At 39.8% G+C, this 27,891-nt stretch overlaps 1 protein-coding gene across 1 annotated transcript in view; it reads left to right on the top strand.

The window, feature by feature from the left end:
• Positions 1-26,301, top strand: part of THBS2 (thrombospondin 2) — a 46,326-nt gene extending 20,025 nt beyond the window's left edge. Inside the window, exons 10-22 of the mRNA XM_073337960.2 lie at positions 1,623-1,796; positions 2,278-2,405; positions 2,530-2,682; positions 3,958-4,176; positions 7,379-7,486; positions 9,657-9,816; positions 12,048-12,166; positions 14,898-15,132; positions 17,237-17,464; positions 18,626-18,897; positions 20,924-21,021; positions 21,962-22,101; positions 24,096-26,301. Coding sequence (XP_073194061.1) covers positions 1,623-1,796; positions 2,278-2,405; positions 2,530-2,682; positions 3,958-4,176; positions 7,379-7,486; positions 9,657-9,816; positions 12,048-12,166; positions 14,898-15,132; positions 17,237-17,464; positions 18,626-18,897; positions 20,924-21,021; positions 21,962-22,101; positions 24,096-24,103 — 2,042 coding nt within the window. The 3' untranslated portion in view covers positions 24,104-26,301. The remainder of the gene's footprint in view (positions 1-1,622; positions 1,797-2,277; positions 2,406-2,529; positions 2,683-3,957; positions 4,177-7,378; positions 7,487-9,656; positions 9,817-12,047; positions 12,167-14,897; positions 15,133-17,236; positions 17,465-18,625; positions 18,898-20,923; positions 21,022-21,961; positions 22,102-24,095) is intronic.
• Positions 26,302-27,891: the final 1,590 nt, after the last annotated feature.

Here is a 27,891-nt window from a genome sequence, read left to right as displayed (position 1 = left end):
GTGCCCTTGCCACTGACTCACTGTGTAACCTTTTGCAAGTCACATTGCCTCTCGGTGCCTTGGTTTACTTATTATCATGCTTACTTAGCTCACAGGGGTGTTTTAAGAATAGATGGGTGACAATGGTGTAGCCTGAGGCTTTCCAAGCTTCTTTAATTGTTATTTGGGTTTAAAAAATTAGAGTTTGGGAATCTTTCCTTCCTGTAATTTAAAGACATATTTTCCAAGGATAATTCAAATGTACAATAACAAACAGATAAATATGTTTTCTGTCTAAAGGGAAACCTGTGCTATGTATTAGGAATGGAAGTAGAATCCCCCTAAAGCTGGCATAATTATATGCCCTATATATAGAATACACACATAATTTATATTTTAAAAAAAAATCTTTCTCCTCCATTGCTTTCTTTTCTCAGAGTCAGTTTAGATTTGTTTTTCATTCTGCCCACTTCCTGCTCAATTTCATCCTATTTTTTACAGTTTTTTTTCTCTCTCTCTCTTTCTCTGTTCACAGTCTCTCCAGTCTATCATGGAATGTGAACCCAAGTATGTTTAAGTGAAAGCTGAACTTCTGAATCCACTGTATATTTGTGTGGATTAAAAAACAGGCAAAATGAATTTACTCATCTCTCCCTGTGAGGCCAAATTACTATAAGTGCCAGGTGTTTTTTATTTATTGAGAGCCATCAGGGTGCTTGGTGCTCTACAAAGCATATGGGAACACACAGTCTCTATTCTGGGAAGTTAGGTCCTGATTCTGTTCTTATACTAATGTAATTCTGGAATAACTATACTGAAATCAGCAAAGTTGTACTAGCATAAAAGGTGCATGAAATCAAAATCAGGCCATTATAGCCTGAGTTAGCTAGGTGGTGCAGTTTGGAATACGAAACGAGAGGGAAATCTGCAGGTGGTGTATATGTCACTTTATTGTAAACATGTCATGTAAGTTAGCAGACTTACTTTCAGGTTTTGATAGAAGTAGTTTTCTTAAGAAGGGATTTGAATGTAAAAAATTGAGGTCATTTGCTATCTATAGAAGGAGATCCCAAAATGCAGTTAATTTCACTGAGCTGGATCTTCATCACCAAATGTAAACAAAAGATTCTCAGCACCAAGTGGAAGCTGAGGGTTTTTGCAGCTGTAAATTCTGATTAGAAACAGCTGGTTCAGAATTGGCTACTAACAAAATGACTTCTCAGGTCACCTTTATCATGGAAGAAGTCACAGAGCTCAGAGTTGGCATGCAGGTCATATGCTTGGTGTTCTCCAGTGCCATGTTTCCATAATAGGAGTTGTTTTAATAACAATCTCATCAGTGAACTTTGAAAATCCAGATTCATCAGCCAACCTAAACTGCTTCTGATCACTTTAATTGGAAATATACCATATGAAAAGGCATTGCATGCTGTTATGAGTTGTCAACAATGACTAAAATGGCTGAAAAATCCATGTATTTTTCTGGAAATAATGTAACCTCAGTTTTCAGTTGTCCAGTTTCATTTCTTCCTCTGGGTACATTTACAAACTGTTTATAGTCAGAGATCTGAAGGAGGCGTTATTGAATGTTGTCTACAGTATGTTGCTCATACTAATTTTGCCCTTTGTCCTGCATGTTTCAGTTAATGGCAGATGGGGTCCCTGGTCTCCATGGTCCGCATGCTCTGTCACCTGTGGAGGAGGGATCCATGAGAGGTCTCGTCTCTGTAACAGCCCAGAGCCACAATATGGAGGAAAGAAATGTGTGGGAGATGTCAAGCAACATGATATATGCAACAAGAATGATTGCCCAATTGGTGCGTATGCACTGAATGACCAGCAGTGAGCTATGTAGCTTGCAAACTTTGTTATTGCTAGTTATTTACCTCCTGTCACATGGATAGGAACACTAATTGATACTAGAGAGTCTACATGTATGAAATACACTAATTCAGTCCCTGTTTCAGAAAAGCACTTACATAAATGCTTATGTCTAATTCACTTCAGTGAAACTTTTTGCATGTGCTGAATGTTAAGTGTTATTCGGAATAAGAAGCTTTCCTGCATCAGGGTCTCAGTGTATTATTGATATAGTCAACTGTTTGTAGTAATCCACGAACCAAAAGGGAAATGCTTTCATATATAGTTGAAAATTCAAATATTTTTAATTGTCAGCATTCCATCATTTTTATCTAGATCTATTTCAAAGAATGGAGAATTTTTTTCTTTAATAAGGGTTATGGTTCTTTACTTTCTGCACTACTAACCTTATTTACATTTTTGCTTGTGTTTTGACAGATGGGTGTTTGTCAAATCCTTGCTTTCCTGGAGCAGAATGCAACAGTTACCCGGATGGATCTTGGTCATGTGGCCCATGTCCAGCTGGGTACCTTGGAAATGGAACAGTGTGTGAGGATCTTGATGAGGTATGCGTTGTTTCAGTTGTCAATCAACATGAAACATTTCCTTGAGGCTATTTATAAAGATTGTATGGTGATTATACAACAGGCTAACTTGGTTCTTTCGTTTTGCTTCTTTGTTTCTCCATAGTGTATAGCTGTGCCAGATGTTTGTTTTAAGGTGAATCAGGTACATCGCTGTGTGAACGCAAATCCAGGGTTCCACTGCCTGCCCTGCCCACCACGCTACAAAGGAAATCAGCCTTTTGGGGTGGGCCTGGAGGCTGCCAAGACAGAAAAGCAAGTAAGTGATGTTGAAGAGAGGTCAATGGTTAGGAATGTGATGGAAACTGAAACCTATCTAGGCATTCTCCATAAAAAAGAAATTGTGAAAGAATATTTAATAGATTTGGGCAACAAACAAATATAGCCTCAAATAGCTAAGTGCCAGATTTTCAAATGTATTTAAGCAGCTACGGATATAGATGGACACCAAGTGGGATTTTCACAAGCTCGTAGGTGGCTAACTCTCGTTGAAATCAATGGGAGTTAGGTGCTAAGTTGCTTTTGAAAAATCACACTGTTCCGTAGGTGCCTAAAATCCCTTTAAAAATACGGTTCTGAATGTGAATGCAACTTTTCTATTAATACGATGATGCATTGGGCCTGATTATCCACTGCTCGTCACCTTGTGTAGTCATTTCTACCTGCGCAAAATGAGTGTAAAATGCTACAAGGCCAGAATGATAGCCTTTTACAGCCAGAGTTTACAATCCCTTTTCACAGGTGTAAAAGACTACATAAGATTCAATGCAGTGGAGAGCTAGGATGATTATCTTGATAAATGCACCAAAGTAAGTCATCAAACATCTGTCTGAAGATCTCACTTTCTAAATATCAGTAGGTCAAGATGTATGTGTGTGGGGAGGGGTGGGGGAAAGGAGAGGAAATGACACAGAGGAATGTTATCTCATAGAAAATTAAGGCAACTTCTTTAAACAGCTGCCATGAGACTTCATCAGGCTCTTCTTTTTGGGCCATGCTGTAGTTAGCCCAACATGCGAAGTCTAAATGTACAACACCCTGTTAAAATTAAGCCACTCAAACCTTACCAGGAAAAACAAAAGAGAAAAGAGGAAAGTGACTGCGCATTTGCTGACAGGATATTAAAATCAATTTGTTTGTCTCTCTGGTTTAAGAAAAAAATGACTACGCACCATCTGGTAGACTTAGACCATTATATCCTGACGACCAGTACTCGAAAGGAAATGGCCGTGTGCAGTCTTTCCTGTCCATGATGAGAATTAATGGCTCCTAGGGGAATGCAGATGTAATTCCAAAAAACCACAAACAAATTGTTTCAATTTATTTATTGAGTAATGTCCATTTTTACCTGTGAGCTTTATGCTTTTTTTTAAATGACCAAAAAAAAAAAAAGTGTGGCTTAGACCAACTTTTTTTTTAAAAAGTGCCTAACTTGAGACATCTAAATATCTGGCCTGGGTTTGGAAATGTGCTGAGGACCCAGAAGTTCCTACTGATGTCATTAAGTTTGAATGAGGACGATCTGTTCTTGTAGGTGTGTGAACCTGAAAATCCATGCCTAGATATGACACACAGCTGCCACAAATCTGCAGAGTGCATCTACCTCGGCCATTTCAGTGACCCTATGTACAAGTGTGAATGTAGAACAGGATATGCTGGTGATGGACGCATCTGTGGTGAAGATTCTGACCTGGATGGTTGGCCCAATAGCAACCTGGTCTGTGCTGCCAATGCTACTTACCATTGCATGAAGGTAAGCAAGAAGTGACAATAAAAAGTCATTATGTTGCAACCAATTATCTTTTTTTTAATAGCTAAGGATACTACTTTTCATTATAAAACTGGTGATGGTTTCTATGCAGACTTAAACTGTTAAGGTATCCAGTCTTTCTATGAGATAGTATAGAATGTATATTCACTTACCCCTTAATGGAATGCTGTGTTTCACTGGCACACAATGATCCTATTCTGTAAAACACTTCATAGGAAAAAGAGGGACACTCCTGGATCACTGCTTCTCCCAAACTGTCAGTCCCCTCCCCTTTGTAGCAGAATTCTTTTTCTGTTCTGGGAGGTCTTCTGGGGACCACTAGAAAGAGTTCTGTGGACCATCATTTGACAATCACTCAAGCATTACTTGCATGAAAATCTCTTCTCTAAAGAGTTATCTAAGAAGACTGAAACCATGCAGTCACCACAATTCAGTAGGAGCTTGTGTACTGGTAGCCAAATATTAATAATGTTCTACACCAGAATGCAGATTCTGTGGGTGGTTATGCCAGAAGTGTGCAGCCCCATGCAACTCCATCCCCACTTGTGATCTGGCACACCTCACTCAACAACAAAACAGACAATAGGATTACAATTGCTCAGGTATTGCTGACTGAAGGGCAGATGGAGCAGGGCTGCTGAGATAGTAGAGAAAGGGTAGATGATGGTTAGGATAGGTGTGTCTGGGGCCATGGGTGAACTTGGCCTCAGCTCTGGAAGGTCCTTAAGCATGTACTCAACTTTAAGCACTTGAGCAGTCCCACTGAAATCACTGCACTATTGACATGCTTACAGTTAGGCACGTGCTTAAGCACTTTGCTGAGTTAGTCTTCATGCAAGGACATTGGCTGCATAGGCCTACAGATGGCACTGTTTTCTTTTAATTGCTCTTTTTCAGTTCTAAGCGTGACCTTCTTAGATTTCTGTTCCTGCCCCAAATTAAAAAAACATAGGTCCTTAATGTACTTGAGAATGCAACCAACCTGTCTTGAATGATGGCATCCTCTTCTAGCACTCTGACAGTGGCAATAAAACCAAAAGAACCTTGTCAAGTTCTGAACTAGCATAATGGGTAAACAAATGAGTAACTTTACACAGAGACTAACAGTGTTTGAGCTAAGAGTGTTAAATGGGGCAAAATGTCAATTGAAGTCAATGGCATTACACCAGGAATGAATTTGGGCCAAAGCCTTATTAACAGAAAGGGTGTATTAGATAGACCCTTGCTGAACACTAGTCTCAGATGCTGAACTTTCTCACGCTGCCTGCTGTCAGCTCATTGTAGATCTGGCCAACTCAGCTTTTGCAGTTCATATATTCTTTTTGGCGCCTGTCATCAGGACATGCAACATGTTGATTCAAGATGCAACACAAAAGATCTGCTTTCATTAAGAACATAACATGTTGAACACATTTAGAGGAGACTGTTCCCAAAGGTTCAGTCTTGTCTTTCTGTAAGACATACATTAATTTTATAGAAACAAATGTTTGATTAAAAAAGGTCTAGTTAAAACACAGAAAATATTCTCAGGCAGTAGCACTCATTAGAAATTATTCTAGTTTAGCAATTTTCTAAAAAAATATATATATATCCTTTTCCTAACCTGTGAAAGTGATTGAAAAATAACTTATTGTCTAAATAAAATTAATATTTTGAATTTAAATGTTCTTCTGGTTCTCTCAAAGTTTTCATGTATAGACATTTTTTTCCTCCAGAATTCCTGTACTGAAAAATGAAACATTAGCATAAATATGATACTTTGGAGGCTAAGATTGGGTCAATCATTCGGGAGCACCTGTATATACAAAAAAAGGAGTCCTAAAAGTTTGGAGGTTCATTTTGATGTTGATAATCATCCAAAAACTATAATGCTTTTTCCTTAGCTTATCTAGATGAACAGAATCTCTTGAGCTTGAAAATTTGGGCTGGAAACCTCATGAGAATAGATCTTTCCCGGAGAGTTCAACATTTTCTTTGCTGATCCTGGACACAAATATATGTGCTATAAGAACAATATTTCTGCAGTGCTTTGGCATGTCCAGTTTTGGTTTCTAGCAGAAGTGGAAAGGTGAAAATAAGTGAAAACAGCAATGAGAACAATTTATAACCCCAGAAAATGTTTTGGGATAGGAAATAGACAATGGTTCGAGTGGCTTTTTACATTTTCACCCATTCTTTATCCCAAGGCAGAATGATGACCCAAGGTAAGGCATAAATTTGTAACAGTGAGAGTAATTAACCATTGGAACAATTTACCAAGGATCATGGTGGATTCTCCATCACTAAAAATAGCAGTTAAAATGTTTGATCATTGTTTCACTTTTTTATTTTTATATTTATATTTCCAATTTAGAAAGCCCACGTAATTATTGTAAGAGCAGGATTTGGCGACTGAAGGACCTACTCTTTTTTGCACCATTGTGATGCCACTGGGGTACATCCATGCAACCTCCCTGAATTAAATAGGATTCTATGAGTGTAAATGAGAGCAGAATTTGCCTCCATATGTTAATCAGAGTAATTGCTTTCTTGAACCGCGGTTTTTGAAAATCTATACTTATTTTTTCCCCCAATCCAGAAAACTGTTCACTTGGAATAATCACCCTTTCCTCAGTTCTGACCTTCAATGAGAAATAAAAAAGGATACATTTGTCTTTTATTTTCAAAAGTCTTGGAAATCTAACAGTGCAAAAGGACACACATGTCTCAAAACTACAACCCCGTGTCTATGTCTTTGTTGCATTAACTTTCCGTATGACAGATTACATCTGAAGATCATCCTTTTAGCTTTCATCTTTATTCTTCTGGTTAAAGGCAGCCAAAGCCAGCCACGTTACATTGCAATCTTCAAAGTTCCTTCATGAGCTGCCTATAAGGAGCTGACACTGTGTGTGTGTGTGTTTTCCCTATCAGATGCTCTCAGTTAACATACACTCCAAACATTCCTTTTAACAGAAGGAAGTTGGGGAATGTGATTTGCAACTTCATTTAATTTATTATACAGCGTGAAAACTGGATGAACTAATATTTTTGGCAACAAACAAACACAAAGTCTTTAAAACGTACTTGTGACAGATTTCCTCAGCTATGTGTTTTATAGCCTCTTGTGGGCTATATAATCTTCAAGCCTATGTTACGAGCCTGTGACATAACATAAAAATAATGTACTGATTTTTCTGGACAGGATAACTGCCCCCATCTGCCTAATTCTGGACAGGAAGACTTTGATAAGGATGGCAAAGGTGATGCCTGTGATGAAGATGATGACAATGATGGGGTAGAGGATGACAAAGTATGAGATTTTATTTAATGTTTGATTTTTTTTTTTAAAAAAGTCTTTTATCATTTTAATGCATATGATGGGATGGGGGGAGGGCGGTCCCTGTCCAGAGCGGGGTGCACACTCTCTCTCAAGCCGCCTTCTGCCTCTAGGCCTCAGAGTTTAAGTCTACCAATTGGCTCTCTGCTGTAGGGCTGTGTAGCATAGGAGTCAGGGTCTACAGCAGTCCCCTGACTACCTGGGCTGTAAGACCTAGTTGCCAGAGTCCCTAGCAATACCCTGGCTCCCAGGGCAGTGATGCCTAGTGGCCAGAGTCCCTAGTAACACCCTGAACCTCGGGGAAGTGAGACCTAGAGGCCAGAGTCAATAGGGTTGGGCCCAGGGGGGTAGCGGCCATGGTAGTGGCTCCACCGGGTCTCAGCCCAAGGCCCTGGTAGTGAGATGTAGGCTTGCCACTTAGTCAGCAGTGAAACATGCTGACTGCTTTAGGGACAATGACTAGTCCCTCCCTGGGCTACTTAGAATCATAGAATATCAGGGTTGGAAGGGACCTCAGGAGGTCATCTAGTCCAACCCCCTGCTCAAAGCAGGACCAATCCCCAACTAAATCATCCCAGCCAGGGCTTTGTCAAGCATGACCTTAAAAACTTTTAAGGAAGGAGATTCCACCACCTCCCTAGGTAACGCATTCCAGTGTTTCACCACCCTCCTAGTGAAAAAGTTTTTCCTAATATCCAACCTAAACCTCCCCCACTGCAACTTGAGACCATTACTCCTTGTTCTGTCATCTGCTACCACTGAGAACAGTCTAGATCCATCCTCTTTGGAACCCTCTTTCAGGCAGTTCCTACTGTGACTCCTGCAGTCCTGGCCTGGGCGTCTGCCTGAGACTCAATGTCTCCGGCTCCCACAGTCTGAGGCTCTAGCAGCTCCTGGGCTGGAGCCTGCAGCATGCATCCTTCCTCTCTGGCGGCTAGCCCAGACTGAGCTGGGCTGCTCCCTCTTATAATGGGGTGCTACACTTCAAGCACGCCCAGTTGGGACATGGGGGTATGGCTTCTCAGCCCACAGTCAGGAGTTAACCCTTCCCTGTCCAGTGTGGGGTGAGTGCACCCCATAACACTCCCTTACAAGAAATAATTAAGGACTGTGTGGATCAGATCTTCAGTTGCATTAGGGCAGCTTTGAACTGTCCTGTCTTCTCTCAATTATCCTTGGGGGGGTACAGCCTGGTGCAGAGCAGAGTAGGATTGCAGGAGGGCAAAGAGGACCTAATGCCCCATTTAAGCCTTCACCCTATCCTGTGCTGTGCTGAGTGCTCTGTGGCATAATCTTAGGGTTTTGGTATATTGACTAGAGCAGGAGCTGGTCCTCTGGTTTAAATCAAAAATGACATTTGATTGCTCTGTCTGCACTGGGGAGAACGTAACAACCAAAGGGGAAAATGAGGTATAGTTTGCTGCGTGCCTTCATGTTCTGGATCTGTATTTGGAAACTTTAAAAAAAAAAGTTTAACAAGCATTTGATCAATAACATTTATTTTGCATGTGCAGTTACAGAAATTATTGCCATCAGTTACATTGTCGAGTTAGGTGACACTGAAGTGAGTATTCTTCTCTCTGTCAGGCACATTTATTTTTTTGTTACCCTATGGCAATATTTGATAAACTAGGACATATTTTGCCTTTCCTTTATATCTTTTCCTCGAACATCCAGAATAGTAAAGTCTGGCTGTTGCATTAAGACAGTAATTTGTCTTCATGGAAAATGCTTGCTCAACAACAAAATTGTGCAAAATATTCTCCAATGACTTCTCTTAAGGTTCTGTGAGATCTAGTCTCCTCTCTACACATGTACGTTGGGCCTCATCCTCCACTGCCTTGCACATTAGGTAGTCATTTACATTTGTATAAAATGGGTGTAATATGCCTACCAATCTGCCTTAGTATTTTGCACCCGCTTCATAGAGGTGTAAATAACAACACAAGGGAAAGGGCTAAGCTCATCAGTGAAAGGTACACTTGTACATCAATTTATATGTCTTAGTTTCATTTTCACTTTTATTTCTGCCTAAGTGGAATACGAGGGACGGGAGGGTGGGGAAATACTTCTTGATACATGAAATAATGTCTCAGGCCAAGCTGTGATTTATATTCTTAAATCCTTTGCTTCTGCTCGCTAGGACAATTGTCCTCTTCTGTTCAACCCCCGTCAGTTTGATTATGACAAGGATGAAGTTGGTGACCGCTGTGATAATTGCCCGTATGTGCACAACCCTGCTCAGATTGACACGGATAATAATGGAGAGGGTGACTCATGTGCTGTGGATATTGATGGTGATGGTATGTTCTTATTCAATAAACCAGACAGCAACTGGTTCAGAATTAGTTACTATTCCAGACCTAATACTTTGCCTTATGGTCAAATGGATGGGCTGGTTGCATTTGTATGTAAGATAAAATCAGTTCCAGCTTATATTTTGCAATCAGAAATATAGGGAAAAAATGGGAAGACCAAGGTCCACCAATCCCCATGCTTTGCATTGAACACAGGACATTGATTATAGACTCATAAGACTTTAAGGGCAGAAGGACCATCAGGATCCTCTTGTCTGACCTCCTGCACATTGCAAGCCACAGGATCTCACCCACCATTCCTGTAATAGGCCCATAACCTCGGCTTGTGTTGCTGAAGTCCTCAAATCTTATGTGAAAATAATGTGAAATGTACTCACGTGAATGTAATAGATCATCCCTGCCCAACATTCTAGATAAATCACACTTCCCCACCCCATTCCAAGACCCTTGCAAATATCCCTCAGAGGAGGGGAAGAATTTCTTCCTGACTCAAAAATAATCAGGATGCAATCAATATGCTACTTTTGTTTCCTGTTTGGATACTAGAGAAAAAAAGATATTGGTTAAGGCAATATCTAGAGGATATTAATCTGGGCCAGGGAAAATCAGAATTGACCTGGATAATCATACAAAGCTCAAACCAATCCAAACTCAAACACCCTCTGAGTTTTGCTTATTTGTACACACCTCTCTAGTCTTGGTTCTGGCCAGAAATGGAAGCAAAAATATTGAAATATCTTTAGAAAGCTTGTTCTTGAAGCATTTCTAACACGGTTGAAACCCAGGAGTGTTAGAAATAGAAGAAGAATGTCTGGTCTTGCATTTGCTTCAGTAATCATGTAACTTTTGGATGCTTATCTGAATTGAACTGCTGAACCTTTTGAAGTTCTCCTATCACTCACAACATCAGATTCTTACTAGAGCTCATGGGATTTCTGCATGTGCAATGAATGGAAATCATAACTCTGTATCTTTGGCTGAGGCTCCATATTTTGACGTTTATATAAAGCTCCAGAAGCCATATAATTGAAGAGATGATCATAGTGTCATCTTCTGGCACTTGTGCCAACACTGTCTTAACTTTTTTTTATCACCATGACAATAATTTTGGAAGGAGAGGACAATTTGGTGCAAAATGAGAAGGAAGGGTGTCTGTTGAATATTTGGCAACGCTGTACAATTAATGATATATATGTTATACTAAGATGAGTTCATTTAGCACTAAAGCATAAACTCATGCAATGCATTGCTATATAGAATTCCTCAGGAATTCCATTGTGATATAGTATTTATTGCAGAACATTACTCAAAAATTCTGGGGAGGTAGTTCCAACTCTAAGCAATAAAACTCCAAGTAATTTAAAATGAAAAAAAAATCCTACTTTTTTAGCAATACACATTTTCTTTAGGTTCACAAATATAAAAGGCCAAATTCTTCAAAGCTCATGCATCCTTACAAAAGCAAAACTTCCATTGAAATATATCTGGGAGTTTTTACATTAGTAAGGAAAGCAGGATTTGGCCCACAGTGTGAAATTACAGTAGAACCTCAGAGTTACGAACACATCAGGAATGGAGGTTGTTCATATGAACAAAACATTATAGTTGTTCTTTCAAAAGGTTACAACTGAACATTGACTTACTACAGCTTTGAAACTTTACTATGCAGAAGAAAAATGCTACCTTTAATCATCTTAATTTAAACGAAACAAGCATAGAAACAGTTTCCTTACCTGTCAAATCTTTTTTTTAACTTTCCCTTTATTTTTTTTTAGTAGTTTACGTTTAACACAGTACAGTACTGTATTTGCTTTTTTAATTTTTAGTCTCTGCTGCTGCCTGATTGCATACTTCCAGTTCTAAATGAGGTGTGTGGTTGACCAGTCATTCGTAACTCTGGGGTTTGTAACTCTGAGGTTCTACTGTACACCCATTCCTCAGTAGCTCTTTCATTTCTTGTTGTGATGTGGTAGTACAATAAAACTGAAGCAGCTTTAATGGAATGTCAAATAAAATGTACCATGAATAAAACTCACATCTGACAGAGGATCAGCAGAGGGCTACGAACCTCTTCAGAGCCACTTAACCCTCAAAATAGGGCTTCAATGGAATTTAAGTAGGGGCCTGACCTCTGCAATGGTATATCTTACTGTATGTGAACCAGCCATGCTAGATTTCTTATATGCTTCAGTCACATTATTTTTTTACCCTCACAGACATTTTTAATGAACGAGATAACTGTCCATACGTTTACAACACTGACCAGAGAGATACAGATGGGGATGGAGTAGGCGATCATTGTGATAACTGTCCATTGGTGCACAATCCTGATCAGGTAAACACTAAGCCCATTTGTGTGAGGAGCGATGGGTGGGAGGATTTGCTCTTGAAGTGGGAACTCTGAAAGCAACCTTTTAACTGCATGTATTAATGCTGACCTCAGAATAGGAGAGAATGAGAGAGAGAAAATGTTTAAGGAACTAAACTAAATGATGATGATGATTTGCATTAGAGTCAAGCATAGAGACCTCTACCAAAATCAGGGCCCCATTGAGCTAGGCACTGTACAGACACATAGTAAAGGACAGTCCCTGCCTCAGAGAACGTATTGCTTAAATAGACAAGAGGTGGGAGGGGAAAGAGTGACAGAGAGGCTAATTAACTTACCCAAGGTCTCAGATCAGCAACAGAACCAGAAATGGAGTCCAGGTCTCCTGACTCTCAGTCCAGTGCCCTGCCCATTAGACCATCTTGCCTTCCTTTTATGATCTTTAGCTAGCTGCTTGCTCTGTGTGGGTGTGGGAGATACAGTACAGACTCGTTGGGTAAAAGGCCAGGAAGCTCTTTTATTATCACAGGATACAGAATAATTTGAAAAAAGAAAAGGAGTACTTGTGGCACCTTAGAGACTAACCAATTTATTTGAGCATGAGCTTTCGTGAGCTACAGCTCACTTCATCAGATGCATAATTTGAATGATGTGATTTTAAAAGTCTGATATCCCACAAGCCGCCAGTGCAAAATGCAGCCTAAATTCACTTCTGAACTGGAGGGGCCCTTTTCTCCTATCACAGGACGTGAGTAACTGTGATTGATTTCAGTGACAGTAACTCAGACCTGTGGTAGGAGAATCATGCCCCTTCCTTCACAGAAGAGACATAACAATGCGTGGAAAAGAAAAGGCCGTATTTTGCTCATTTTTCATTTCCACATAAAACATAAAGGCCCATTATGGCAATGATGCACTCTGTTTAGTGATAATTCTCTTCTACCTGCAATCCACCCACTTTACATGAAAAGAAAACTGCCCTGGTTGGCAACATAATATATGAACAGCTCTTTTATGGTATTCGTGGTAAATTGCAGGTTCTGGTATGAACTGAAAGCAAAAATTATGAAAAACAGTTTTGCAGGTTTTCAATGATCTAACAACGAATATTGCCTTGGTTCAGGTGAATGCTTTGGAATTTATAATTATGCAAAGTTATTGCACTTAGCTTCACCTCAGGGCTTATAATAACTAAACTTCATTGAGCCCAATAGCAGCCACTCATACCTTAAGAACCTTGTCTGGGCAAGACAGTTCATATGAGAGCTACACAGCTTGCACAAAGAAAAGGAGGACTTGTGGCACCTTAGAGACTAACCAATTTATTTGAGCATGAGCTTTCGTGAGCTACAGCTCACTTCATCGGATGCATACCGTGGAAACTGCAGCAGACTTTATATATACACAGAGAATATGAAACAATACCTCCTCCCACCCCACTGTCCTGCTGGTAATAGCTTATCTAAAGTGATCATCAGGTCACTAAAGATAATCTAAAGTGATCAACAGCTTGCACAGACTTCAATAATATGAGGTAACACACTCTCATGAGGGACTGTCGGGCCAGCTGAAATGCAAGCAAAAAATAGATGCATATATGATATCATGCAATGTTAATTATGTTCCAGGGAAGAATTTTATCACATTGCACTATGTTTTATTAAATAATTACATCAGATTTTTGTCCTGCCATGTATCTAATGAATACTCTAGTGTCCATCCCAGATTTCTAAATTGTATAACAGTTGCAGTCAAACCCCAAACAGCTGGCTTTAAGACTGAAAAGTTAGATCTGAATTGTCCATCCTTCTTTGGACCTTTAACATTTTATACATATAAAAAAACCTCTCCTCTTCAATGTAGGCATTAAACTTCCTTATATGTGAAAAACAACAGCCCTGATTTTCAGGTCTGGCTAAGTGCCACTCCGTGCAGAGCTTGAGGGATTGGGGCAAAGATGTCTTTAACCCCACATTTTCACTCCCTGTGCCATTTGGAGAATAATTTGGCTCCCACTGCAAGTTAGAGCAGCCTTAGGTCTGCTTTGAACTTCACTTGGCTTTCCATGGCTCCAAGGGCTCTACGTGGCAACAAAAATTGCCAGAATGCAGTGGCACTCCAGGCAAACCTCCTACCTTGGCCACATCCCTGGCATGACCTTTATGACTCTATGGGTATGTCTACGCTGCATTTAAAACTCCTCAGCTGGCCCATGCCCTGTGAGGGTTCTCGAACCCGGACTTCAGCCTGAGCCCAAACATCTACATCGCAGTTGAACAGCCCCTTAGCCCAAACCCCGCAAGCCTGAGTCAGCTGGCATGGGCTAGTTGTGGGTTTTTATTTGCGGTGTAGACATACCCTATGATGCACAGAGAACTCCTTTACATCAGGGTTATTTCCTGTGGGCTAGATCTGACCAAGGTTCAGCAGTGTAAAGGGGATGTATCAGACCTGTGAGTTAGGACCAGTAGGTTCCAACCAACAAACGTAAACTAGGAGCCATGTCGGAAAATGTTTGCCCGAGTTTCAGTAAGGTCTTCATTAACATTCCTCATATTAGAGTGAAAAAAATTGAAATTTTATTACATTTCTACTTCATAGAAATTTGTCACCACCATATAGGAACTCTTCGGGAAGTTACTGGAAGAGAAATGTAGAGAATAAGGAAACATGTCATCTCAATTTTGTGCTTTGTAACAATCAAGAGGCTAATGTTGTTGCCTGTTTTTTTCTGTAGACTGACATAGATAATGACCTGGTTGGTGACCAGTGTGACAACAATGAGGACATAGATGAAGATGGTCACCAGAACAACCAAGATAACTGCCCCTACATCCCCAATTCTAACCAGGCTGACCATGATAAGGATGGCAAAGGGGATGCATGTGATTCCGATGATGACAATGATGGTGTTCCTGATGACAGGGACAATTGTCGGCTCATGTTCAACCCTGACCAAAAGGACTCTGATGGTAAGAACCAAGTAGTGTGGGTTTGATTCAGTTCTAAGTACATGAAGAACTGGTGCATGCATAGACTAATGCCGAGGATATTTTTTCCCATGGATAAAAGAAATAAGACATTTCAGACCAAATTGAACTTGAGGTAACAGGCCTGATATCACTGACCTCAGTGAATTTGCTCCTGCTTATGCCATGTCTGAACTTGGAGCACTGTATTAAGGCATCAAACTAGAACTTGTCAAACATATAATATAGTTTTGATTAAAAAAACATTTTCTGGGAAAATGTTTTTTCCTTTTCAAATGTTAATTTTTGATGCAATATTAAACTAGATTTTTTTTAATTTAAAAAACTGTTTTGGGTTTTGAAAACCAACACAACTGAAAAATTTTGGTATTCAGCTTCAGTTTTTTATTGAAAGAATCAAAATATTCCATAACATTTTAAACAAATGAAAAATATTCATTTATTTGTAAATATGTATGGAAAATATTTGCCATTTTTCAACCAACTCTACTAAAAACTGTTTCACAGAGGAAGCACTTTAGGTATGTGTTGATCATGTGCACCATACACTTGCATAAATGGATGCAGTATTTTTCTTCATTTCTTTTCCTGAATTGTTGTGCTGTAGTCTAGGTCACTGTTAAATAGGTGTAATGGTCTACCATGTAAATGGTTGCAGTTCAGTGGTTAATGACGTGCTACCTATATATATATATATATAATATGTATATATGTTTTATATGTTATATAATACAATTTGTGATCCTTTAAGATAAAAACTGAGATATACTTTTGATATATCTTTGAGTAATGACCCACAAAATAAATACATATGAGATATTTCCTAGTTACACGAGTGTATATGAAATTGCTGGAGTTCTTCCACATTGATGCTGGTGTAACTGAAAGCAAAATTTAGTTCATATGTTCATAGTGAGGATACATTTACAGTGGACCAGTTCTCGATTGGTGCTCTGGTTACTTTGCGCTGTATAGCTGGTAGTTATAGCCCCCTGAGGATTCTATCTGCACTGGGAAGTCCTTGGGTGATATAGAACAGTGATAGCAGTTCCCACACCTCCTCTCCTCCCAGTATCCTGGTGTAAAGGGCCATGGCTAGGATAAAGAGGGAATGACTTACACAAGTCTGTGCCCTGCCAATCTCTGTAGTGGCCCTATAGCCCTTGGGCTGCTCTAACTTCTATCAGGACCTCTGTAGTCCAAGGGTGATCTGGGGATTTGGGCAGTATAGTTCCATTAAAGCCAGCTTTTGCTCCTCCTGGTCTTGTGCCAAGCACAGCTCAGCCGGGCTATGGAGGTCTAGGCCAGTGTGTGTGTGAATGCACTTCTGTGAAGACTATCCCACAGAATCAATAGTACAGGTTGACTTGCTCATCATCATCATCATCAACGGCAGAATAAATCTTGTTCAACTTTGGCAAAAGCCAGACTATAACTAAAACCAAAAGATGTTCATGTGAGCCACACAATTTTAAGTTGCAGATGTGGATAGAGTTTGTGGACGACATGGCTTGTTGGACAAATGCTTTCAATATCGTTTGAAACAAAATCAACTCTGTCAGCAGTCAGGACCACTGGGAACTTCAGCAACATATGCACTGAATAATTAAAATCCTCATATAGATTCAAGAATTGCTTCTTTGATATTGGCAAAGGGAATAAAGTTGGAAATGCATAGTTTTTTATCTTAAATGTTAAGATAAACAAGTGCAGGAGTGCACAGCTGGTCAGAATTTGGAGTTCTACTTGGCTGTCAGACAGTGGAATGTGGAACCATTTTCCCACCAAGTTGAACTGCAGAAAGTCTTTGATTTGTTTCCTGAGGTTCATTCTCCTTCTTTCCGTCAGAAAGCCTGTGCTTGAAGAATACAATGGTGATCAAGTGCACTAAAGACATTTTACGTCTGCATCTGCATTTTACGTCTGCAACAAGTCCTTGTTGGTGGCAGGATGGCACACTACATAGGCTACTGGTCTCTTCCAGTGTAGTAATTCCTATGTGAACAGCTGTTGACTTATATAAATAGAGAAGGAGAGAGGTACACAATGCTAACAATTTTTGCCTGTGTATGTGTTCTGCTTGTAGGTGATGGCAGAGGTGATATCTGCAAAGACGATTTTGACAATGACAGTGTCCCAGATATTTATGACGTGTGCCCCGAAAATATTGACATCAGTGAAACTGACTTCAGAAAATTCCAGATGGTCCCCCTGGATCCAAAGGGAACAGCTCAAATTGACCCCAACTGGGTTATTCGCCACCAGGGTAAAGAACTGGTGCAGACTGCCAACTCTGATCCTGGCATAGCAGTAGGTGAGTATCAAAAGAGAAAAGAATTATCTGGATTCTTTGGAACAGTGCTGGCTGAAACACATACAGAATAATACACAGCCCCAGACCTTAGGATAGATATAGTGCTGTTTATCTTCAAAGCACTTTACTTTAGCTACAGCACTCTCTTCAACACTCCATTAGGTAGGTAAGTATAATTATTCCCATTTTACCGATAGGGAAAATGAGACAGAGGGTTTAAAATACAGAGTCAGTGTCGGAGCTGGGATTAGGACTTTGAATTTTTCATAGTGACCTGAGTGTTCAAGCTGCTAGACCACACTTCTATTATACTTGGTGTAGCACATCAAACAACTGCATAGTCTTGTTTCTCTTTTCATATAGAAGCCCAACATAGCATGGATTGGTTCATTTACTCAAACGGGAGTATATATCCTGAGTGTCTGAGAGTACCTGCGTGTATATACCTGTCAGAGTTTTTTCCTGTTGCTGTTAGCACAACTCTCTGCTCAGCTGATGAAGAAAAAGCATTCTGTATTGAGGTTGCATATGAGAGAAAAGCCTGTTGAGCTACTTGATTCCATTTCATTTTGGAATGTCAGCTGCTATATGTTAGACCTACCTACAATAACCCCCACATGCATTTTTATAGAGTTAATTCTGATAGGTAAGAGGGAGCATAGCTGTTTCACTGATCTGAATAAATCAGGACTGAGGCAGGCTTGCAAACATACAACACATTAGTTTTTCTTCCTGCCAAATGCTTCCTCCTTGCTCCCAATTGGTACAGTAAGGGATCCTAATGTAAGACACTATAAATCTTAGTTTTTTGTTTAAAAGGGCTATCAAGTCATGTTGTTTCTGTAACAGTGGTATTACAAAAGGGAAAGGGACAGAGAAATGCAAGAGTACTCAGAAACAAAGGTACAAAGAGAGGATGATATCATCTTATCCTCATCCCGGTTTAAGGAATGAGACAGAACAGATATATAAGTACTATATAAACAGTACATATGAGTTCATTCTCTCTCTCAACCCTCCCCCCCCCCACAAAAAGACCCCCACACCAAACAAACTAGAAAGCCCAAAGCAACAGAAATGGTATAATAGTCTGCTTTCAAGCATTCTGAATTTGCAACACATGGAGGAACTGAATATCTTGCACATTTAATCCCCTACCAGGTTTTGATGAGTTCACCTCTGTTGACTTCAGTGGCACATTCTACGTTAACACAGACCGTGATGACGATTATGCCGGGTTTGTGTTTGGTTATCAGTCCAGCAGTCGATTTTATGTCCTGATGTGGAAGCAAGTCACACAGACCTACTGGGAGGACAAGCCCACCAGGGCTTATGGTTATTCAGGGGTATCACTCAAAGTAGTGAACTCTACGACTGGCACTGGTGAGCACTTGAGAAATGCTCTCTGGCACACTGGAAACACACCTGGACAGGTAAGAGAATCAAGTCTTCATACCATTGAGGAGTGACCAATATTGTAAAAAGGGGGCTGACACAAAAAACGGTTACCAATTAAAAAAGGGCATTGAGGCTCAGTATGCCAATAAGAGTAGGGAAAATGGTAAATTACTTTTCAATATTATTTTAATTTTTGGATAAAATTGCCAGTCTTTTTAGGTGGTTTTGTTCTGATTTATTTGTACTGTTTTCACAGTAATGCAAAATATACATAGATAAAAGAGAATATGCAAAGTAGTTAAAAAGAACCTGCAAAATCAAAGGACAAGGAGTACAGGTCATTCTTCCAGGTTGGAGATAGTATTGTTGTTACACTACTTCTAAAAGCCCTTCATGGGCTTTATTCTCTTCAGATGGGTGTTTAAACACCCACCTTTGGGGCATCACATATATCTGATGTTTATATTTCTGAACGTGGCTGTGTTCAGCAAGTTTGCCGCAAACTCCCATGTAGATCCGGATCTTGCAATAACTTCACACGGTGGCCCTTGTGACCCTAAGGAAGTCCATTGAAGTCAGTGGGGCACTGCACAAGCACAGGGATCCAACTGCATACAGTTAATTCCAGGGTCTGGGCCTTCCTGGAGAGTTTTATTGTGCCAGAGATCTGAAACAATGTACAATAAATATTGGGCCAGTCTTGCAGTAGCCCGTACTCAGCTGATTAGTCCCATTTCTTTCAATGTAGCTACTCACATAGGTAAGTGTAGCAGGATCAGTTCTGTAGGGTGAATGTTGTGTGAGAGTGTGTGTGTGTCTGAACATGTACAGAACTCAAAGATAAAATATATTCCCAGGTCTCCACTCACCTTTACCTTCCTTGCACTTTTTCATCAATTATCAACATTTTCATCAAGTGATCTGGAAATAAATATAAAATTACTGCTGATAAAATTTTTGGATGACACAAAGCTTGCCAGAGAGGTAAATAATGATGAAGATATGCCAGTCATATAGCGTGATCTAGATCACTGGATAAGCTGGGCACATTACAAACAAAATCTTGGCCATACCTACAGAATGGCAACTGTATCCTGGGAAGCAGTGATTCTGAAAAAGATGTAGGGCTCAGAGTGGACAAGCAACTGAACGTGAGCTCTTAGTGTGATGCTGTGACAAAAAGAGCTCATGTGCTCCTTGGATGTATAAACAGGGGAATACCGAGTAGGAGGAGGGAGGTTACATCCATATGCAGCATTGGTGAGACCCGTTCTGGAATGCTGCATCCAGTTCTAGTGCCCATATTTTAAAAAGGATACTAAAAAATTAGAGAGGGTGAAGTAAAGAGCCAAAAAATGCTTTGAGTAATAAATAAAATGCCTTGCAGGGAGAGACTAAAAAAGCTCAATCTGTTTAATTTATCCAAGAGAAGACTAAGAGGTGACTTGATTACAGTGTCTAATACCTTCCTGGGGAAGGTGTGTGTGTGTGTGTGGGGAGGGGGGAATTCTATGCACTAAACGATTCTTTAATCTAGCAGAGAGAGGCCTAACAAGAACCAATGGCTTGAAGTTGAAGCCAAACAAATTCAAATTAGAAATTAGGTATAATTTTTTTTACATTGAGGGTGGAACAAACTAGCAAGGTAAGTGGTGGATTCTCCATCTCTAATATCTTCACATTTTTCTGGAAAGATATTCTTTAGCAGAGGATATTCTTTAACACAAGTTATTGGGCTCAATACAGAGGTAACTGGTTGAAATTTTATGGCCTGGGATATACAGGAGGTCAAACTAGAAGATCTAATTGTCCCTTCTGGCCTTAAACTCTATGAATCTATGAATTAATCTACTTGTTTGAGGGTAACTGATGTATAACTGAAGATGGCAATTTTCATGTGACTTAATATAGGTGATCAGAGTGTGGGGGGAATGTAGTTCAGTGTCACTAAATTTTAAAGTGATTTTTAGTTTGATGATACAAAGAAAATAAGCTGTGATCAGATATCCAGTTGCTTTAGTACAAACTGTTTCTAACGAAGCATTTGTATTCCTATTGTAGGTACGTACCTTGTGGCATGACCCCAAGAATGTTGGCTGGAAAGATTATACTGCCTACAGGTGGCAGTTGATTCACAGGCCTAAAACAGGATTAATAAAGTAAGAAGTGTTTCAGTGCCTACAGATTTCCTAGTAATATAGCTTTCGCTTCGAATGAAGTAGTGGCTTTTAATGGTTTGTTTGTTAAATCCAGTGCTGCTGATTCATTCATGGCAGAGTGTCTCTCTATTTTTGGAACATTTTATTAGATTTTAAATAACTTCTCTCTCTCTCCTCACACACACATCATATGTGTTCAATTTCATTCGGACTGTTCAGTATTTACATAAACTAAATATTATTAAATAAAATATCTTGAATTCTTACTAAATAATGTATAGAAAGATACTCCTGTTATGGGCAGGTTATATCACAGTTGCACACTCACTATGGTGTTTCTTGCACTTTCCTCTGAAGCAGCTGGTACTGGCCACTATCAGACAGGATACTGCTCTAGTGGGCCCATTGCCCTAATCTAATGTGGCAGGTTATACGGTCCTTGTCCATGAAGCTCCTTCATCCTACTGGGAATTCTAATAGAAAAAAGAAAAATTAGATAGGTTTTTGAATAGTCATTAAAGTATATTTATTTGTGAGGAGGTAACAGACTTACTGTGAGTCAATTATGTGTATATTTCTCAAGCTAACCTCTGAGCATAAAGAGGCTTGTGGCTAATCAACATTAAGAACGTAACACTCCTTCTTTACAGTCCAGAAGACATAGCTGTAATAACACAAGGATTTGGGAAATTCTTTGCAGATGATGTTCATAAAATTACTCATGGAACAGCACCAGGGCTTCCAATAAATGGGCTATGACTACCAGCCAGACTCGGGGGAGGTACAACAGAGGAATGACCCATGTAATGAAGTTGTACTACACGGCATCTAGCATTAGAATTCAACATCATATCATCATCTGACAGCTGTTATTACATGTCCAATCTTGGAATGTTCTGTTGATTCAAGATACTAACCCAAAATATGTCTTTCTTTCCAGAGTTTTAGTATATGAAGGAAAACAGGTCATGGTAGACTCTGGACCAATCTATGATAAGACCTATGCTGGTGGACGATTAGGTCTTTTTGTCTTCTCTCAAGAAATGGTCTACTTCTCTGACCTCAAATATGAATGCAGAGGTTAGTTTTTCAGTGAACTAGGCAATTATGAAAGTTTTACTTATGCCTCAATTACTTCAGTCTCCCAGATAAACAGAACTATTTGAAAGAGGCCAGTGCACATAAAATGTATGCACTAGGGCAGTGGTTTTCAAACCGTGGGTCGCGACCCAGAACTGGGTCAGAGCATGTAAGGCTCTGGGTTGTGGTGGCTCTGGTCAGCACTGCTGACTAGGCCGTTAGAAGTCCCACCGGTAGTGCTGCCTGGCTGAGGCAGGCTAGTCCCTACCTTTTCTGACACTGCGCTGCACCCCAGGAGTGGCCAGCTGCAGGTCCGGCTCCTAGACGGGGGGTTCCACTGGGCTCCATGCGCTGCCCCCACCCCGAGCACCGGCTCCACATTCCCATTATCCAGCAAACGGCCAAAGGGAGCTGAGGGGGGCAGTGCCTGCAGGCGAGAGCCGCACAGAGCCGCTTGCATGCCTCCACCTAGGAGCCAGACCTGCTGCTGGCTGCTTCCGGGGTGCAGCGTGGTCCTCAATGCCAGGACAGGCAGGAAGCCTGCCTCTGCACCCCCGTTGTGCTGCTGACTGGGAGCCGCCCAAGGTAAGCCCGTGTCCCAATCCCCTTCTCCAGCCCTGAGCCCCCCGCAAACCCAGAGCCCCTACTGTATCCCAGACCCTGCACCCCCAGCCCAGAGCCCTGACCTCTTCCTGCACCCCAACCCCCTGCTGCAGCACAGAGCCCCCTCCCACACCCTGAACCCCTCATTCCCGGCCCCACCCCATAGCCCTCACCCCCACACCCCTACCCTCCACCCCAGCTCTGAGCCCCTCCCACACCCTACACCGCAAACCCTTCATCCCCAGCTCCATTGCATCTCTGGCATCAACAATTTTCTTCAACTGGGTCTCCAGAAAAAAAGTTTGAAAACCACTGCACTAGGGAGAAATGATGGAAATAGAAAGTATCTTCCAGTTGTTGAATGGAATCCTTAATCCGTCAATCATTCTGAAATAACTCAATCAATTGTTAACTATGAATGAAACAAGAGGGAGTTTATTTTGAGTTGATCAACGTGCTGTCCTGAAACATAGACTTAAGCCATGTGCTTAACTGCTTTCCCGAATCAGGGCATGACTGTATAACATATAGCAATAGTCCTGATAAGTTTCAGCCAGAAGACACGTTCCAAAGCCGGAAGGGACCACAGCATAATTTAGATACTGATTCATTAAAATAGCTTGGATCCCACTAGTCTTAATGTAAATCTGAATAACGACAAACACATGCTTAATACAATCAGCCTGGAAAAAGAAGATGGAATTATCTGAGGGAGATATTTGTTTGGAACTGTGTGTGCATACCCAGCGCATTAGTGCGTGTTGCATGTGTGATGGTTACCTTCATGTCTGACACACAAGGACTGAAGCAGGGAATCTCTAGAGCTAAAAGTATGAACTGCTACAGCTTGAGCTAAAGAGCCAATGTTACCTAGCTGGGAGAAGTAACAACTCATATCCTCTGTTGATCAGAGCAGGACTTGTAACGTATTCAGCAGTGGGTTACTCATGCACTTGCACATTTATGGATAGCCCTTCTTTAAGGAGGCATTAAGGATTCAGCGGATATTTTCAATTATCATTTTATGGAAGTGTAGGACTGGAGGGGACCTCAATAGGTCATCTTGCCCCTGGACTCAAGGCAGGACTAAGTAAGAACGAGACCATTCCTCACAGGTGTTTGCCTAACCTATTCTTAAAAACCTTCAAATATGGTGATTCATGCATTCTCCAATTTTTTTTTAAAATATAATGAAACCATCCACAATGTTTTAAATAGTACTATATTTTCACATTTATAAGAAAATGAATTCAGAACAGGAAAAGTTATCTTTGTATTACTCAGGCTGCTTCCCTTTACTGTAGCACATTTAAGCTCTTGTTCCATTTTTACTGGATTCCGAACCAAATATGCTTCTGCACCAATTAATATTGGTTTCTCTTTTGCTTTAGATTTCTGAGCTATGGTTGCTGCATTACCAGCAAAGTACTGTAGATGCTGTGCAACCTAGACACCTCAGTACATCCTGGTACTCCCAACATCTCTTTCTGTGTACCTCCTCCTCCTCCAGCCTTCTGTTCAACTGACTTTGTACCTCCCTGCTGCCAAGAGTGCTCAGCCAATCCTACGCTCAAGTGCCTTCTGAAAACGAGGACTAATGGGACCTAAATGTGAGCGTCCAACCCACCACTGAAGCAAAAGCAGATTGATACATTAGAACATTTTTGTAGAGTGAAAACTTAGCAAGACTTGTTTGTTTTTTTACAAAGGAATGACGTTTACATATAAAGTGTAATTACTTAATGTATTTATATATATATGGAGAAAAAGGGGATGAGTATCATCCATTGTCTTAAACAAGTGGGGAAAAAAAGTGTAAAAAACACTTTTTTATGCCTAGGGTTGACACTTCCCTTGCTCCGATCAGGGCTGGACCTCAGTAACACAAAACCTCTGAGCCTAATTTCGGTAAAATAACAAAGGGACAACACCAACAATATCTAGCCTAATAATGAAGAAGCCATTGGAGAATAAAGTGAAGGCCACATAATATGAAGATGGCTTGATGCAAAAAGATCTTTCAGCTGATAAAGATGCTTTTACTAACTCTTTCAAAAATACCTTTTAAGATTAGAAGTTGCTGAAACTTCAGATTTTTAGTTTCTAATAATGTCTCACTAGAAATAACAATGCATGTTATTTGTATGGACTTAAATCAGGACAAATACAATTGAACCAGAACTTAAACATCAATATAAGAAAGCATAACAATTCAGTTAAGCACTTAAGGCCATCCACTGTGGCTTTTATAAAATGGTTTCCAGTTGGCCAGTGTACATCTTATTTTGCATTTCCTCTTCATAAACATATTTCACGACCATCTGGAACAAGTTGAACCTGCATCACTTTCCCATCTCTGCTGCAAAAAGCACTTTGACATACTGAATCCTGATCTAGAGTTATGAAAAGGTAGCCACGCTACCATTACCTAATTTGGTAATTCAGAAATTAAGGTTCCAGTTATAAATATTTTGTTAATATTTCTCATGATTACACATACTGCTACCTTCTCTGATAATTTATTTTTAAAGCATGTCATACAGTGCATTAGTAATGCATTAACAAATAATGCTAGAACAATCTGTTAAAGCGTATCACACCATGAAGCTATCATTGTAGCAATGTACACACTTGTTTAAACATGCGGTTTTATGTCATGACAATCCAGCATTCTCTAAAGTAGCACATGATTAAATAAATAATAATGAGGAATTTATAAATGGAACCTTAATATATATACTGTTATCCTAATTTTAGTATTTTGTATTGTTACCTATGTCTGCTGTATATAGAACTGTTTTATTTTTTAAATAATGCTGAAGGGATACCAGTGTTTATTCTAACCAGATACAACAGTTATTCAGTTATACAATAGTATGCAAGTATTTAACACTTTTTTGTTTTGTTTAAGATGTATGAGCTTTGTTCACAAAAAAAAAAAAAACTCATGCTGGTGTAATTTTAATCACAGATGAGGTTTACTAAGGGAATAATACAGTATCTCTTGCCTTATCATAGGGCATGGTGAGCCAAATGTTGACTCAGCTCTTTTTTTCCTTTTAAATAGATTTTACTGCTATATTCATTAGAAAGAATTCAGTTGCACATTTTACAGTCTCTTCATATGAACAAACCCTTTAAAAAATCCTCCTTATGAGGTTTTTTGAATTTGTTGCAATTCATATTTTGTTGTTTCAAATTGTATCCCCAAGTCCCAGTGAGAAAGTGGGGAGACTTCATTAAATGTAATGATTGTGATGGACATGTAGGGTTTTTTGGTTTGGTTTTGTGAAAGCAAGACATCAGTGTGGGGATGAAGATGTTAATATTTAGATTGTACCATAATTTTCCTATTCTATGTAAATTATTTATGAAGATTTTCTTTTTTCTTTTCCTTTTTTCTTTGCAAGTGTGTGTGTGCCTGTGAGAGAGAAAAGGAGGGAGAGAATGAGATCAATGAAACTTCACTTTGTTTTGCCAAAGATTGTAAATAATTATTTATTTGTTTACACAGTCAAAATTCACCATTTAACATCCTGCTTCATTTAGTTAGATCATTTTTTATATTTTAACAATTAATGATAGGAAATAAACTGTAAAAAGGTTTTATAAAAAAAATCTCTTTACCTTTTTTATAGTTAAAAATGTTTCTTAAAAAAGAAAGAAAGAAAGTGCTACCATGCCCTGAAACTCTCTGGTATCTAAACAAACCTGTTGCTTGGTTAAAAATCATTTCATAGTCAAACAGATCTGCTGGTTAGTTACAAATCATTGAGTATATTTTAAGGATGTAACAGCAGGCTTCCTGGGCTCATTGACAGGAGCCATAATTCCATTTGAGCCATTTAATCTCTTGGTGAACCACCCAAAGTTGTTTTATTTCTAACACTATAATTGAGAAATTCACTCCTGCTTCTTGTCATTGCCAGACAAATGCACAGGTTTCTGCACTGGATCTTGGCCAGCGTAATTGAACAGATGTATAGGCTGATCCTATAATCCTTACTCCCACACACACTATTGAAGTCAGTGGGATATATTAGTGTGAATAAAGATTACCCACACAATCAACGGTTTCAGGAATGAGCACAAAAAATGAGAAAAAATTCTCAAAACAACACAACAATGCTTTGCCAGACGATGAGCTGCAATCATTTGGAGATGGGGGCAGGTGAATTGTTTTAGAGAAAACAAGAACACCCATCATGCCAAAACTTCGCACACTTTGCGAAATGAACCTGAACCAAACCTTTCTTTAAATTTCTGAATAGGCTTGCACACCCCCAACTTTAATTTTCATGTGCCTTTCCAATTTGGTGTTCCAATGGGGATAGGAAACAAAAGGTTTTTTGGGTGACACTTCTAGATAGGATCTGAAGTACGAGAAACGTCACACAAGAAAGCCATAGAATCTTTTGATTAAACCCCCCAAATCTTTTGAAAGCATATCTGAACTGATTCCGATCTCCAGGCTTGTGGAGAGTTATCTGTCTCTAGCTTTGACTGCCGTTTGGGCTGCAGAGGCAAAGGCTTCTTTTGGTATACTGTGGCACATAGCCTCGGAGAAAGGAAAAGTCTAATAACAGCATGGCAAAAATACAGGGTCTCTGAAGAAAATAGGGATGAAAATGCCTGAATAGAAGGTACTGCTCCCAGTTAATGCGTTCATATAAAACAATAACATACTCTGACCTTTCTTCATACGTCTAGCTAAATTAGAATTGAGGATCTTGAAGTTCAGAAACATTTGGTTAACGTTTGAAAAAAAAAAGCAATTTAATTTTTGCAGCCTCTGAACTTCTTTCTTCAAGATGGAAATGGAAAGAGAAGTGTTGAAAGAGACCCAAAGGCAGACTGTTTCTTCAGTGGGCGGAGCAGTGGGCCAGTGAGTAGACCTGAGTTCTGGTTCTGCCACTGATTTGTTTTGTCCAATGTCACACATCACTTACAGTCCCTGGGCCTCAGTTGCCCCGTATATAGAACAGGAATGATCAAATTTGCCCTCCGTTGTAAAGTGCTTTGAGACCTGTGGGTGAAAAGTGCTATGTAAGTGCCATGTATTATTATTTCTGGACCAACCAAACCAATCACTACTGAAAATCCCATGAAAGCAAGTTGTGACTAGATTTCCAGTCCAATTTTGTAGCAGTTTAGCTATTTTAGATAAGCTTCAGCTAGGCCTCTGAA

Source organism: Lepidochelys kempii, chromosome 3 (assembly GCF_965140285.1).
Source record: "Lepidochelys kempii isolate rLepKem1 chromosome 3, rLepKem1.hap1, whole genome shotgun sequence".
Taxonomy (NCBI): Eukaryota; Metazoa; Chordata; order Testudines; family Cheloniidae; genus Lepidochelys; species Lepidochelys kempii.
The sequence above is the reverse complement of the archived record's forward strand: the minus strand, read 5'-3'. Positions and strand labels throughout refer to the sequence as shown.